The sequence below is a fragment of the Natrix helvetica genome, assembly GCF_964273705.1.
Source record: "Natrix helvetica genome assembly, chromosome: 5".
Taxonomy (NCBI): Eukaryota; Metazoa; Chordata; class Lepidosauria; order Squamata; family Natricidae; genus Natrix; species Natrix helvetica.
Genome location: NC_138551.1, coordinates 53,545,212 through 53,561,701, shown reverse-complemented (window position 1 = coordinate 53,561,701; position 16,490 = coordinate 53,545,212). Strand labels below are relative to the sequence as shown.

Genomic DNA, 16,490 nt, shown 5'->3' with positions numbered 1-16,490 from the left:
GACAGTATGATGTAACAAAGAGTATGGATAAAATTAATCTATGAAGAACCAAGGTAATAATGCCTACATAGGAAATTGAGTAAAAATAGAATGTTATACATAAATGCCAACAAACTAGGGTAAGTAGATGAATGTTTGTGCATACATAGATGGTTACTAAAAACATGAGAAAAGAGAGATTAAACTACACAGTGGATAGCATGTGGTCTGGGGTGAGGAATAAAATTTCTCAAAAAAGCAAAGATAGCTGTGTTTAACAGCATGTTTCACATTTTATAGAGAAATGAGAGTTGGGCATGTTAGAGGAATATATAAATAAGTTGGATTGCAATGAGAATCACTTACTTTTTACTAGCTCTATGTACAAAGTACTTATGGCCCAGTTTCCAATCTTCAAGATATGCAAGAAGAATTACAGTCCCTCCAGAACTAAACAATTAAACTTCCCTGGTTTTTTTTTTCCCCTATGAGCTCTCATTCGGTTTGATAAAATGAAATTTAGTATTGGGAAAAAAGGAGAGAAGAATTTCAGTGAAATTCCCAAGAGCAGAGTTTGGCACTCATGAATGTGCATGAGATAACCAACATGTGAATGTCCTTTCTTTCCCTGAACAGCTATTAGTCTTCAGCTTTTGCCATTGCAGCTGAATCCCAAAGGTACTCATCATTCCTTCCACTTGTTTGTTTGTTGTTGTTTTGTTTCCAATAGCAATGCTACTGCCGCTGTTAAGTGAGCACATTTTATGAGACATATGAGAGGTTTTTTTTTAATGTTGGCGTTTAAAAAAAGGTTTGAATCAATTCACAGAAGTTATGGGATTCTCTGAATACCATCTACTGGGACATCGGTGGACTTCCTTGTGCACTTGCAGTAGTTGGCCTATGTGAGAAAAGAATGCTGGATTAGATGGGTCCTGTGCCCAAGCCAGACAAGCATTGTTACATTCTTATGTTTGAAAGACCACAAATTTGATGGAGAATGTCAGAAGGCCAATGTTGTCTATTTTTATAATAAGACTCAGTTGTTAGAGGTTGATTACCATATCTTTCTCATATGAAGTTTATGCAACACTAGGCAGAAGTCCTAACTCACTTTAGAATTAATTGGATCCCCATCCTATAGTACGTGTAACAGTGGGACTAGCAATGGGAGCAATCATTGGGATTCTACAAAAATAGGCTTCCTGTCTAAAGTATTAGGTTGTATAATGCACACACAAAAATATGAGGTCTAGGACAAGATTAATCCTACAGACCAGCGGTTCTCAACCTGTGGGTAGTGACCCCTTTTGGGGTCGAACGACCGTTTCACAGGGGTCACTGAGACCAGCGCAACTCTAAAGTTTAGACTCCACTTCGCGTTCCTTGAAATCCCAGCGGATGGGCTCTGGAATGGAGCAGAGCGTCGCCGAGGATCCACGCTGTAAAAAACATAGGTGCGTGCGCGCGCCCCATACAATTAGCCTCAAAGACTTTGTAATGGAGGGAAAGTGTTCCTGCGAGGAAGGGAGGGGCTTAGGTCTGGCTCCGGGCTGTAATTGTGCGTGTTTTCCACGCCACTGCCAGGTACTTTTAACTATATCTAAATCCACAACCAGACCTGTCATCAAGAGCCAACTCAGGAGCCTGAATTGGCCCCATTCACACAATGAAAACCTGCTTGGTAAAAGTACCATAAACCATGCACAAAGGAAAAGAGCAAAAAAATGCAATGCAAGATAACAATTTTGATAATGATACAAGTGGAATTATTATTAGAAATAAATGTAACAGAGAAAATGATATGTATGAAAATATAAAGTTGGGTTTCCTGAAATGCCACCCCGAGAACCCATTAGAGAAAGTAAATAAGCAAGGGCAACAATGGAAAGGAGGAAAGATGAGGAGGGAAAGGAAGAAAGGGTAAAGCAGAGGGAATAAAGGAGGGAAATCAAGAGTAGGAGAGAGGGTAAAAGTGAGGAGAAGAGAGGAGGAGGGGAGAAAAGAGAGGAGAAGAAGGAAAGAGGAAGGAGGAGGAGGGAAAGGAAGAAAGGGTAAAGCAGAGGAAGCAAAGGAGGGGAAGTAAGAGTAGGAGAGAGGGTAAGGAGGAGAAGTGGAGGGGAGGAAAGATTGAGAACCACTGCTATAGAAAAGTCTTCTCATATCTGCTGCCTTCCAGGTATATTGAAGCTATCAGAACTCCCAGCCTGTTAACCAGGAATGGAAATAATCATAGGCTGTGGTGGGTTCCAGAGCCCGTTGCAACCGGTAGGTTCCAATGGGGCCTGGCGTCCACCACATGAATTTGCGCAGTATGCATGTACACATGTGCAATGTGCGCATGCATCCTTAACTCCTGCGATGCTCCATGACATCTCCGTGAGGTCTCCGCGACGCCTCCGCAATGCTCCAGCTGCTCGGCGGAGCGTTGTACAGGCGCCGTATGCTTTGTGTGCGGAAGCGCCGAAGAGCTCAAATACCAGTAAGGAGCATGGGCGGGCAGGTGGGCCCTCCGGAGCACCATACCGGAATGGTACCCGGTGCTTTTGGCAGGCACCGGTACACCCATACCAGGGCATACAGGTCAAAACCCACCACTGATGTGTCAGTCACATTCATACTTTTTGTTAAATCAAATATTAGCAAACCACATTATAGTGTATTATTTTGGATAAATCCAATGAGAATGGTATCATTGTATTCATGTGTTGAGTAGTGCAAATCTGGCTACTTTAGCTTAATAAACAAACCATTGTTAATTAAATAGATAAGCATGCAATGTGAGCAGAATCCCTGCCATGATAGCACACAGGATCCAGTGTTCTATGCAAAAGTACTTGCATAATCCCTGCATCTAATTCCAGCTGCCAAGCTACTAATCCTGATGAATATTTTTCTAATTAACATCATAGAAGAAAATCCTCAACAAACACCTTTGGCCCACAAATCTTTACTTACTTTCCTAATTGTAAGCTCCATGGAAGTAGGGTTTCCTTTCACGTATATATGCATAAAACTGTTTTCCTGCAGTACAATTCCCCTCCCTCCTCCAACCATGAATGGTGGAAACATAAAGGTCTCCCCATTCCATCCTGGCTAAAAAGGGCTTCTCTCAGCAGATCTATGCATTAAAAATAATTATAAATATTTTCCCCTGCCACATCCTGCATTGTTATGGGCCTTAATTAAAAAACACCTGTCATACATTATAGCCCCATAAGACACCTAGCCTGCAATTTGCTGGAGTGAGCAGTAAATAACAGCATCTGATTGACAATTTATACTTTAGCAACTTAGCAATCTCATCCGAACATGGCCATCACATTTCTAATAATTATTACAGAGAGAAAAAGAAAAGAAAGGAGTATGCTTCTTCATCATTTTATTCAGTAAAAGCCTTCTATTCTCCTCTGTTTAATCAAGATATGCTTCTGTTCTCTGAGCAAAAAGTATCAAACAAACATGAACAATGAACAATTAATTACTGTTTGGGTTTCTCACAAGCCCTCCAGATGCATGTATATAATTAATTACTTATTTTCCTAGATAATTGTATACATATAATACTTACAGTATGCAATTGATGCAAAGAATAGAAAAACAATCTTAACCACAGAGAGGTAAAAGCCATGAGGACTCAACCTTTTACACAACACACAAAAATAGTAGTTGCTGCATTTTCTGGTACCCAGCAAAGAAAAACCTTTTGTAAGCAGCCCTAATTTGTCTTATTCTGGAGATTTTCAATGAGTATTTCCTGTAAGTAAGCACATGTAGACTTTCAGTAAGAAGCCAAGATGTTGTGGGATCTTAACTTTTTATAGGAAAGGTTGGGTCATATATAATGGTAAATTATAATGTACAGTAGTTTTTTTTTCACTTTGTGCTTAATTTTATCCACAAAAGAACTCAGTTATGGGATTTGTTCTAAACTTATCTGGTAAGTATCCTCCTAAGCAAACCTTCTACCATTAAAAATAATGTGTGTGTATACGTGTGAAACCTCCCTGGAGGACATATATGAGGTCCCCCTAACCAACTTGCTCAGAATGAAGAAACTACTTGGATAAGCAGTGAAACATTTCAAATTAAAAAAAATAATCCAATTGCCATGACTCAACTTTCAGACAACTCTACCCGGATAACTGAGAATCTTCATTGAGATGAAATATTACAAACAATAGCCAGTGCTAATATATTGTCAGAAATCAATTTAAATTAAATTAAATTAATGTCTTCTTTAAAACCTCCAATGTTGGGGCACCCACAACTTCTGGAGACAATTCCTTTCATTGATTAATTGTTTTAAGTGTCAGGAAACTTCTTCTTAGTTCTAGGTTGCTTGTCTCCTTGATTAGTTTCCCTCTATTGCTTCTTGTCCTGCCTTCAGGTGCTTTGGAGAATAAGTTGGTTGCCTCTTCTTTGACATACTCTTATTCTACAACAATCATATCTTACTTTGTGGAACATGTAAATAATCACATACATAGTTCCATAATCCTCAGTTGCTTCCAATGACTTGTCATTTAATTCTTAGATGAAGAACAGGAGATATTTTTATTCTGACCACATTCCACAGTGAAATGTAGACCAGTTAGTGACTCTTCCTGTGGAAAGATGACAAAGAAAACATCTATGCCTGCCAGAACGTCAGCCTCCCTTCCCTGTTCATGTGTACCTTGGAAGTCATATCTGTAAAAGTCCTGTTTCAAAGTACAGAATTCAGGATCCTTTTAAAAATACATTTTCCATGCTTACAAAGTCCAGAAATATATATCATTGCTTTCCCACTATAGCTTTGCAATATGTAAAATTTGGGAGTGCATACAGGTCCCAATCCCAATTCTACTCAATGGCTTCAGTTCCTCTATTCCACTCACTTTGCTTTTTGAAATAAAGTTTCAATTTACAGAAATTAATATATGCAATATATGTGCAGCATAAACAGGTAGAACATATTGTAGTATTAAAACCCTAGTGCAAAATTATTTCATTTATTCATGTATATTACAGAAAACAATTTTATCATCTCTCCTTCTTGGACAGAAAATTGTCATGGTAATAAACAAATGATAAACAAATGATTTAATTAGAGTAATATGTTCTACATTCGGTATGTCTGATGTTAACACTAAAAAGAATGAGGCATCATGATGTGGGACCCAAAGTGAGTACTTACAATAGCATATAATTTTAAGAAATTAGTATTAATTTCTTAATATTAGTATTTGATTGATGTACAAAATCTTAAACCACTCAGGATCAGGTTACTGCTGCATACTTTACAGGACCAATAGATCTACGTATCTACGGCTAACCCAGGCTATTGTGGAGCAGAATTAGTATGTTTTTATTACTGCTCCTTTCTATGTGAGGGTATGAAGCTTTCTACTTTGTGTGTGGACCAGGTGCTTAAATTGTATTTCTTTGTTCACACTCCCCATGATGTTTAATGATTTTATACATTTTATTGACTTGCTTAATTTACAAGGTATTTTATACTACTCCCAGTTTTGAGAATGTTCTCTTCAGTGATTTTGAAATGAGACATGGTGCTTTGTCAACCAACAAATTAAATATATACCCAGTATCTTTCAGATAGAAGCATGAATGCCAGAATATAGACATGGATATGTTCCATTTAAAACTTCCGTTTGGGCTCATCTTATTGCTAGTTTTGCTTTCATTTGATCTTCTCTTTGCATCATTTCCTTTTTCACTTCCATTTTTATGTGAGTGTAGTCTCAAGGCTAGTCCAAATGATTTTATAAATGGGAGAAAATTATATTAGAGGCACTGACATAATGTTTTTAACATTGACTCAAATATTAATACTGAATAGTTGTATATTAATTCAAAACATTTTAATGGTCTCAGCCACTTTGCCCCAAAGAAGAATTGTGCACCCCAACTTAATCTCTAAAGCAAGTAATGAACTCGGAACGCCACTTTGAAAAGGACTTTCCATCTGCCTCTTTCATTTAATTTATACTCCGGATCTCTTACCATACTGATTTTAATTGCACCTAGCTTTTTCAACTTTTATATTAATAGCAGAATAATAATAGGAGGTCTTCTCCTCAAGCAGGAGACCCCATACCTGTGATGGCTAACCTATGGCATGCTGAGCCCTCTCTGCGGACATGTGAGCCATCATCCCAGCTCAGCTCCACCATGCATGCGTGTATGCTTCTTGCTAGCCAGCTGGTTTATGGGTCTGTGCTGCGCATGCTTGGGAGGAGGGGCGCATGCGGGAGATGCGCATGCATACATAGGGGTGGGAGTTGCATGTGCATGGGGGGAGCAGGGAGGGTCCAGCACCCCCCCTCCATGGCCCATTTTTGTTGAAGGAGGCTTCAGGGAGGTCTGGGAGGCCCAAAATCAATCGTGGGGTGTGGTGCTCCCCCCCGGCCTATTTTTGGTCCCAGGATGATGCAGGGAGGCCTGCTAGGCACGGGGAGGCCATGCATGCATATGTGGGGAGGGGGAGCGCAGGTGGAGGTCACACGTGCACATGCTGGGTGCCATGCATACATTGCATTATGGGTGTGGGCATGTGTGTGTGTGTGTGTGTGTGCTGTTGTGTGCATGCACACGCTTTTGGCACGCAATGACAAAAAGTTAGCCATCACTGCCCTATACCAATTCAAAGAAGTTGTTGTCCAATCTCTTTTTAAAAGCCTCCATTGATGGAGCAGCCACAACTTCTGAAGGCAAGCTGTTCCATTGGTCAATTGTTCTCATTGTCAGGCAATTCTTCCTTAGTTCTAAGTTGCTTCTCTCCTTGATTAGCTTCCATTCATTGCTTCTTATCCTGCCTTCTGAGGCCATGCTGCTTCTAACAAAACCTTTCTCAGATCTCTAATCTAGTCCAAGGCCGCATTTCATCAGGGGAATTCATAGGTTTGTACAATGTGATCACCTAAATAAGCGAAGTGTAGGGACTGCACTGTGAGCTGAGAGGCATATAAATATTATAAATTAATAAATAAATCAAAAATGGATGAGCATATCCAAAGTCTTCTCTCTCTTCTTTCAGTCAGCAAACTATAGACAGATATCTGATTTCGAAATCATAGAAAAGCTAAGGGCACAGGTTACATAACACATAGAAATTAATTATCCCAATATTTATTCAACTCAATGTTCTGGGTTCACATGATAGGATCTTATTTTTCTATTTCCTAATTTAAAATTAAGAACCTCTTTCCCTAACAGGCTTTTGTCCTGCTTCAAACAAATCACATTATGTGATTTTGTATTTACTTGCATTCCACATCATGGTTTTTTTTTATTAATGTCAAACCAGAGATTTGTAAGAATCATAAGCTAGTAAGGAAGCAAACAGTAACACCTGTTCTGTCTCAAAGGAAGGACCCAGAAACAGGATAGTTATACATATAGTGGAAACAGGACACCAGACTACCATCAAAGAAGAGAGAGAAGACTGGAGTTTTAAAGTCTGTGGTCACAATAAACCACACAAAACCCAGCTATAGATTATTAGATAGGATCTGAATACTAGCTCTGGTTAAAACGTAGTTTTTCTATCAGGATCAGAATAAACTCCATCCTTGAAAGCCTGAGTTTCTTCCCTGCCAGCCTGAAAGCAATATGCTTGATTATCCCAGTCACTTCACCCCTAATGGCATTCCATTAAAGAACCTTAACAAGAGTTTCACACACAAATACACACACACGCACACACACCAGTAACATATTGAACCATGAACATATGATACTAAATGATGAAAACTGAATGCTATTTTTCCACACCAATTATACAGGTCAGGAAGCCAATGTGGATATGAAACACATAATAGGTACAATAGATAGCTAGAAGAGCTCAGGTACTTGTTGTAGAATTATCACAAATATGATAAAAGAATAGAAGAATGCCACTGAAATGAGACAAAAAGGCTTCACAATGAGAACAACTCTTAAGGACGAAATTGAAAGTTGATGAACAAGAGAGGCTAATCCAAAAAAAGAAGAAAGCCAAAGGCAAACTTGAAATAAGGAGAGGGATACAAAAATAGTAAATGAAAATCCCTTTATACTAATGTTCCACTTAAATAGAAAAAAATAGCAATATATTAGTGATATTAATGCAGAATGTAGCATATAGCATGTCAGAAAGTAGCATGTATATACACACACACAAATATGTACACCAACAGACTGACCCCATTCTACTTATTTTATATAGCTTTCCAGATATGATAGGCAACTTTTATCATTCCAATTTGATCAAAGACTGGCTGGGAATCATGGGAATCCAAGCCAATACTGGTAGAGTCAATCTGTACATTCTTCTATCCAGAAGTGCATATTATTTATATTGTATGCATAGATACATTCTACACAAGAAATGTTTATGGATTGCACATTCATATTGCCAAAATTTCATAGATGAGAAATGGAAGCAACCCAGATGCTTCCATGTTAGTGCAGATGAATAACTATACAAAGAAAGTGAGATGCCAGTGAATTAATTTATTTAACTAGACATATCTTACCTACACGTACTGCACAAATTATCTATATATTCATATGAAAACAGTATCACTTGTCCACATCCCCAGGTTAATATGTTAATGTCTTCTAATTTGCTTCAAAATAAATTGTCTAACAAAGAAAACTATTTTTTATTGTCTTTTATCTGCTTTTTAAAATCTCACCATCAATTTGTTGACCCTACTTTCTAAATTCAATACAGATGTTTTTATTAACATTTGTAATGCACACACTCTGTAATACACAGAGACAGAGACAAACACAGTATCTTTATTCCAGAGAGGAGACTGCCAAAAGCCAAGCACTAGTGAGTCAAACTTTTAGAAACAGACAGAAGGTGTGGGTACATGCTACTGCTCGTAGTGTGTGTCACATCAGTATATTCAACAGTGAAAATTGGGCTACTCAAGACAGCATGGCATTGCCAGTAATGTGAAGAGACACATCTTTGTTCCATTCCATTGTCCTGATGTTTTGCATCTTCAAATAGTTCAGGAAATACGTTCCCAACTGCAGATGGTAATAAAGTCTTGTGGTAAAGTATGCAATAGTTTTGACATCTAATCTGAGCTAAATCACCATTTTGCTATGCTGCTTTAAACCAATTGGCTGACCACCTTCCACTTATCAAATAGGGGAAAGGAAAGGCTGCAGCAGATGAGAAAAAGGAGCCAGGCTTTTGGTTTTTTTAATTTCTTTCTCATCTTGGTAACTTTGTCTTTTTTCAGTCAAACTGAGCATTTGACTTCTACAGGGAAGTGCAGCCCAGCTTTCCAAAAAATATAGTCAATTAATCCTAAACATGATGTTATGCTTTCTCCCAGGAGTAAGGGGGGGGGGAATCCCAAATTCTCAGCCTCTCCTTATTGAAATCATAGATGGATATAATTTATTTATTAATGGCTCACTTGTTTTTCCCTTCATGCAAACACCAAAATAACCCATTTCATCTATGAAAGGCAGCTTCTTTGCTAGCAGACACTGTATTTCCACTTGAAATATCAAAAAGATCAGAATGCTACTGCAATGTACTATTTCTGCATTGCTTCATTTTGATTTCCTATACCATGCAATCCAACTATACAACCACTGAGAAGCACTTACTTTTATACTGAGAATTATACTACTTCATATAGGCATTTTAGAATGTATCTGGGGGAGGAAGTCTTCTTCCCAAAAGCATTGGAACTCTTCTGAAATCTTATAATAGGAATTCAAAATTCACACAGAATATCCATATCACTGATCAGCTATTTTGGCAGACACAAACCACCACACCCTTAAAGCATGAAAAAGAAGGGACTGCAGGTTTTATTATATATATTACTCAAACATACTGCCAAATGTAGACATGGCACTCTTTCAAGACATAATACTGCTTTTATATTTAGCAAAAATGGCAGCTACAACAGGGCCCTACAGAAGAATATGCATCTAACTCTGCATTGCTAAAGAAATCTTAAGCCAAAGATAACATTTTCTGAAAATAAATAGATGCCAAAAAAAGTGTTGTTGTTTCTGATCACATAGAAATACAGACTCAAACTTGGGACCATAAATGACCAATTAGTGACCTGGGAATAGGACATTTGAATCTGTGGGTGAATATTGAATTTTCAAACTCAGATATGTTCTACAGCTGACTACAGTACATGCAAAAACAAAAAGGAAGAAAATAATAAGCACATTGTCTACAAAAGGTTGTATCCAAGTCTCCAAATAAATAATCTCCTGCCAAGATTTTACAGGAGAACTGACCATAACATTTCTACATAAATGTTAAGAGAAAATTGAACATTCTTCCTATGGTTCTTCGACAAGGATTTTAAACCCAGACTCTAGCTAGTTGTGTTTCTAACTTAACAATGTCCCTTTCATTGCTCTTTCCAGCAAATGCATGGCATGTAATATTGCTCCATCCGCCAGTACAGCTACTCAAATCAGATTTCAAGGGCGCCACCTTTTGATAAAACTGAGTTTATGAGAAGAAAAACAGAGAAAGATTCTTAATGCATAATCTATAGGAAATTTTAGAGATCTTCTACTCAATATACAATATATGTATGTACAATTGTACATATGAATAATTACTAGAATCATCTTTGGCGTTTATATACGTGTATGCATTTATAAATGTAGAAATGTGTTATTTCTGCAGGTAAGGAAAAGTTGATTTCCACGGATTAGTTTGAAAGCAACCTTCTCTTGTGTTTGCTTCCTTCCTTATATGGAAAGGAGGAAGGGGGTGTATCACTTCTTAATAAATCAAATGCCAGGTTCTGAACAACAGCGAAGGCCACCGTCCTTCTCTCTTGCTCCCACTCCTCATTACTCATTTTTCAGCACAGTGCCACTGAAGCATCTTCTTCCCCCATCCCACCCCTCACCCCCTATTACAAACGGGGAGAGGGGAATAAGACAGGGAAATCAACGGTGTGACTGCATTGTAAGTCAAGCAACAAGCACAATTCTCTTCCGAGCTCAATAGTAGTTTTAAAACAAAAAGCAAAGAAGGAGGGCGGGGGGGGGGGGAGAACCATTGCTAAAACACAACGCTGATCTAACTTTCCTCCAGCGGCCCACAGTTATCCTTGGAACGGCGGATAGAAAAAAGCCCGACTTCCCTCTCCGTGGTGCTGATAAAGCTAATGCTCCGTTGCCAAAAAAGATTTGAGACACTCGGCGCGAGTTTCTCTCGCAAACCAGCCCAGCGTCCGACGCAGGCAGTAACTTTTGCACCCGGGAAAAGACCGGGAAGCCACTGGTTGCCGGGTTTGAAGAGGGAGACACACACACACCCAGCTCCCCACCCTTCGCCCCTCCCGCCCCCCTGGCCGTCTCGTCGACTTACGCTGCTGTTGTAGCCGGACCAGTGCACCATCGCCTGGTTGTGGGCCGAGTCTCCGTTCAGGGCAAAGGTCGTGCTGGATAGTTTCAACTCTTCGCCTCCGCCCCCGCGCAGTTTGCCCAGCCGCCCTTCCTCTTTGGAGCCTCTGCCGGGAATTCGGGCTCTCTGGCCGTCCGGAGAGGTGGCGTCCCAACCCCCTCCATCTGCCCCGCGCCGGTCCTGGCCGAAGGGTTGCCAATCTTCGCTGCTCCTCCGTGCTCTGGGGCTGCCGCCCGGCAATTCCCCAACAGACCCTCCTCCGGGCATCTGTTGCGTTTCTGCCCAGACGGAAGGCAAGGAGCTTCCCCTGCCCTCCGCCCTATTCCCGAGTTGGTGGGAGCCGCCGAGGTCGGGGGTCCGGCGCGTCCTCTCGGTTTCCTTCGGGGGTCCGCCGGTGGCTTCCTCGGGCGTCGCGGGTGAGGTGCCTTGCAGTCTCGCCGGACCGGGATCCTTTCGGGGCGCTCCCGTCGCTTCGCCTTCCTCCTCCATGGCCTCTCCCGCTGCACCCCATCCTCCACGGGGATTCTCCCGAAGGCTTTCCCCGTCTTCGTCGCCGCTTGGTCCGAGTTTCACTCCCCGAGGAACCTCCAGCGGCGACGGCAACTGCAGCAGCTTCACCCGGAAAGATGTGGGCGATAAAGACGACTGGAAACAAGATCGGCAAGTTATCTCAGCCCCGACGAAAGACCCAGCGCCAAAGAAAAGCCATGCCGAGGCGATCCAAGCGACGCAGCAGCCAGAGGACCAGCCAGCCCCTCTCTCCATGCCTTGCAGAGAGTTGGGTATGTATGGTGGGAGGGGTGGGGGTCCTTTCTAAGCGGGAGGAAGGGAGGGAGCGCAGCGGCCAGCAGATTATTATTATTTTGCAGCCAAAGCTTTCTTCTTCCACCTTTTTTTTTCAACCTCTGAGATTGAGGTGCAGGGATTTCGTTTTGGGGCGCTTTGGGTTGGGTTTTTTTTTTTTTAAAAAAAGAACAACAAAAACAAAAAGTCCTGTAGTTGGATTCTGTTCTTTCACTGTTGCTGGATTTTTCTCTTTCCTTTTCTTTTCTTTTCTTTTCTTTTTTAAAAAAACGTGCTTTTCAGTGAAACTGTTCACGTTCGAGGATTTGATCAAGTAAGAGGATAGCACCACCAAGGGGAGGAGCTGCTGCTCCCCAGCCAAACGCCAAGGATGAAATACACCAGCAATTCACCAACCACGCTGCACTTCCAGCGGAATCCGGCGGTGTGTGCGCGCCCGAGCGGCTGCCTCGATGCTTAACAGGGCGAGTGTAAGGAAACTACACTGGCGCGCGTGGGCAGGAAAACAACAACAGCCGACGAGAGAAGCCTAGAGGAGGACCACCGCCGGGGGTTTTCTCCTCGCTTTGCTGGCGGTGAGAATAGGAAGCGTGCGGCCAATGCCGCTGCCGAGCGAAAGGTCTCCCCCCCGCCCCTTTCTGTTCCTCTCGGGGATTTTCCAACCGCTAGAAAAAGGGTCGCCTGTGCTTCCTCCGCACCGCTGACAAATCTCAGCAGAAGCCATTGAAGTAACAGGCGGAGATTTGTGCGTGTGCAAGGGTGAGCCCTAACAGCGGGGAGGAAGGGGAGAGGGCAACAGCGCGACTGGCACTAATCTATTCCAGTTGGATCGACAGTCACTCCGAGGGTTCAAGAGCAGCAGGCGCAGGGTCTCGGTTCTAGATTTGGGAACTTGTAAGGGCAGCCGTAGAAAGAATGGCTAATTCCCGTGGATCGTCTCTTCTCAAGCTGGACGGGTAGGCAGGTAGGCAGTGCCATCGCGTGTACTTGGAAGCAAACCACCTTGAGAACTAGGGGCTTTAGCCTGCCATTTGTATGAGGGGATAGCCTTCCTTGGGGAGAGTTCCATTGCCTGCCAATCCTAATCCCTTACACACACCCATACACCCCTGTGGATGCCTTTGGAGCACTCAGGAAGCATCAGAAAGCCAAAGCTTGAGATGGTAGGCATCCCAACCTGGAAGGGCAAGGAAATCAAAAGAGCTGGGAAATTGGCCATCACTTCCATACAGAGATCTAGGGATAGAGATAGAGAGATAGATAGAGGTATATTACTAACTAGTCTTACTTTTAAAAATGAGTGCTGAGCAACAGTGGAAGTACCGTACAGGTAGTTTCATGGAAATTATCTCAGCCCAAAATTCAAAAATATTGCAAGTGAATTTCCCAAGTTGTTGCACAGAGAAGTTATGGGTGGGGCCAAATGAGACCAGATCATTATTGCTTTAGTTAGGGGACATTTTATCACCTGAACATTCAGGATCATAATCCTACAGAGATGTACCAGTGTCTCAAAAAGGAGCAAGTTCATTTTAAAGGAGGAAACTGGAAGAATTGAGCCCGGACAGGCTTGTAGGGAAAAAAACAAAGTCAACTCACAAATTTCTACTGGAGCCTCCTGTTGTCTCTGGGAAGCCAGGATTATTTGGATGCTATTGACAGGCTAATAAGATTCTCATTATGAGGATTTCTTACTGTCACGCTGCTTATTTTGCTTTCCAGCAAAGCTACAAAGTTAACATTATGCCAATTCATTATCCTTTCCTGTAGCAGGATTGATTCTGCATTTATCTCTTACAAGCCACCCCACCCTTTTGTGGATTGATTTACATTTTCAGCCAGACCCATCGGGGATTTTAACTAGAAAACATTCCTAAACACTGAACAGATGTAAACTAACAAGTGAGAACAAATTATTTAACACAACTTCTTGGAAGTAAATCTGGAGTGGCGTGAAATCCTTGCCATCTGCAAGAGAAAGTGATGACAAGTCATTTCCACTATACTTTGTGGTGACAATAAAGAAGCAAGCACCAGAGTTGGATGAAATATTCTACAGTCTTTATTTAACATAAAATGAGCCTAAATAAGGGACTGAGATCAGAAAGGGCCAGATTCCCATCTGTATTCACAGGGAAATTTCCTTATATTCCAGGGATCTTACTAGAAGACAGGAAGGTGTAAAGATTATAGGAAATGTTTGACACACATTCATCTGTTCCCCTTTTCAAGTTGCAATGAATAAAGAAAAACATGATTTGCAAACTCTATACACGACAAACTGAATAACATATTTAATGAGTATACTAAGATCTAACCTTGGCTGTCTTATAATCAGCGTGTCAATACACGCTTGGGGAAGATGTGATATAAAGATAATCGCTCTTGAGGCTTCTCGGCAAAGAAGAAACAGGTTTATGTAGACTTTTTATAATCTTATCTTTAACCTTACTTCCACACCTTGACAGATCCTGTTTTTGTGCCTATAGGATTCCTTGATTTTCACAAGATTAGCCTCCATAAAATATAAGCATTCTGCCTGTGCCTAGAGATTATCCCAACTTTCTGCACTTTTTCACATGTATTGTCACAGTTGGAAAAGGGGGATAGCTACATGAACCTTCCTATCCCTGCTCCAACTTTGCTCATATGATAAAAGTTCTTCTACGATTAATAAATAATATGGAATTCTCATATCAAAGGCAAAAGACCTCTTGGAACCAGCTGCTAAAGAAGCAGGTGCTTTATTTATTACTGTGCTTCTAAGCCTTCTAGAATGTATTGGTGTTGTTAGAAGCAGACTATTGGCCTAAATTAAAATAAATGACCCATCTTAGATAGCAAACTGAAAATAGAAGAAACCAAGGACTAAGCTCCAAATATCCTATTTATTCATAATCAAACCAATCCGTACATAATTATTTTACTTTCTCCCAATCAGAATTTTAGGAATACATTTTGCCTTGCTTGAATCTTCTGAGTGGTTTTGGTGGCAGTTCCACAGAACATGTTATAATGGTCCAATCAAGAAGCAAATGACATGACTAGTACGAGTACTCCATCAGTGCAAGATATACAGTAGTTTGTACAGTATATGAGGTCCAGGAGTATTCCAATTTTTTAAGATTCTCAACCTCTAAAACAGTGCTTCCTGAACCTAGCCAAATTATCCAAAACTGGGTAAAAGTGGCTTTTAGTTAGATAATGACACACAAACCCATTACCCAATCACAATAGGGACATTTAAATTGATTCAAAGTGTTTTGCCTTTATTGGGTAAAAAGGACTTTCTGATAAGTAATTTTAGGGAATGAACAAAAACGTTTGTTTATGTTAGTTCTCCCCAGCCGCAATGTTCTTTTTTTTTTTCTGTAAACCTGCCCCAGTTCCCACTGAGAGGAAAAAAAGGGTAGAAAGAATGCATGGAAAAAAGTGAAAGAAAGAGGATGTGAGATGGAAGACAGGACCTGGTGAAGAACACATCACTGTGTCACTTCAAACTTTATGGATCATGTGCTGTCTGGGGTTTGTATCCATATTGTATGGTCATTTTGTTGCATACATTCATCTTCCAAAGGGGTGTAGCCCAGAAACAATAAACAAGTAAATAGCAAATCGCTTTATACAGCTTTAAGGGTGCAAGAAGAGAGAAACACCAAAGTTAAGAGTATAACTTTTATAAGAAAATATTTTTAAGGAAGATGTTTGGGGGGAGATAAAAGCTTTATTTAGGAAATAATATAGTGACAAGAGAACTTTATTTTATTATATGTACAACTAGCAGTCTGTAGATCATTCCTAAAGAGGTCATTTCTGGGGAGGGTAGATTAACAAAGTCACATAGTGGCCACTACCGCACAATAGATTTTCTCCTTTTCATGGAGCTTTAATACAACACCTATAAAATGGAGTAGGGTTAATTGTGCTTTCAGCCATCATTTTCATGTTTTCAACATACACACAGCTTTCCAAGAGATGCCCCATTTTGGAGAACAAACAAGTCAGGTAAGTATCTGTATTGCACAGATCAGAGCCAGAAAGGAGAGAAGACTGAATTGACAGATACTGTAGGGGAGGGGGGATGATGAAAGCTCTAAGAATAACATCTGTTACATAAAACATGCAAAACGAGTCTTTTAGATAATGTCTAGACCTCCTTTGTTAACTGTCTCTAAATCTACAGCCATTAGTGTTCAGTTGGTTCATGGGTGCAGAGAACCAGTACACTCAAAAGTGTATTCAAAAAGTACATGGATATAAAGCAAAGGGAAAAGACAACAAAAATACTTGCAGCATTAGTATA

General features: G+C 40.7%; 1 protein-coding gene across 1 annotated transcript in view; it reads right to left on the bottom strand.

Annotated features, from left to right (window-relative positions):
• The window catches only part of SORCS3 (sortilin related VPS10 domain containing receptor 3), a 541,760-nt gene extending 527,343 nt beyond the window's left edge, over positions 1-14,417 (bottom strand). The window contains exon 1 of the mRNA XM_081954063.1: positions 11,348-14,417. Within this exon, the coding sequence (XP_081810189.1) occupies positions 11,348-12,148 (801 nt within the window). The 5' untranslated portion in view covers positions 12,149-14,417. The remainder of the gene's footprint in view (positions 1-11,347) is intronic.
• Positions 14,418-16,490: the final 2,073 nt, after the last annotated feature.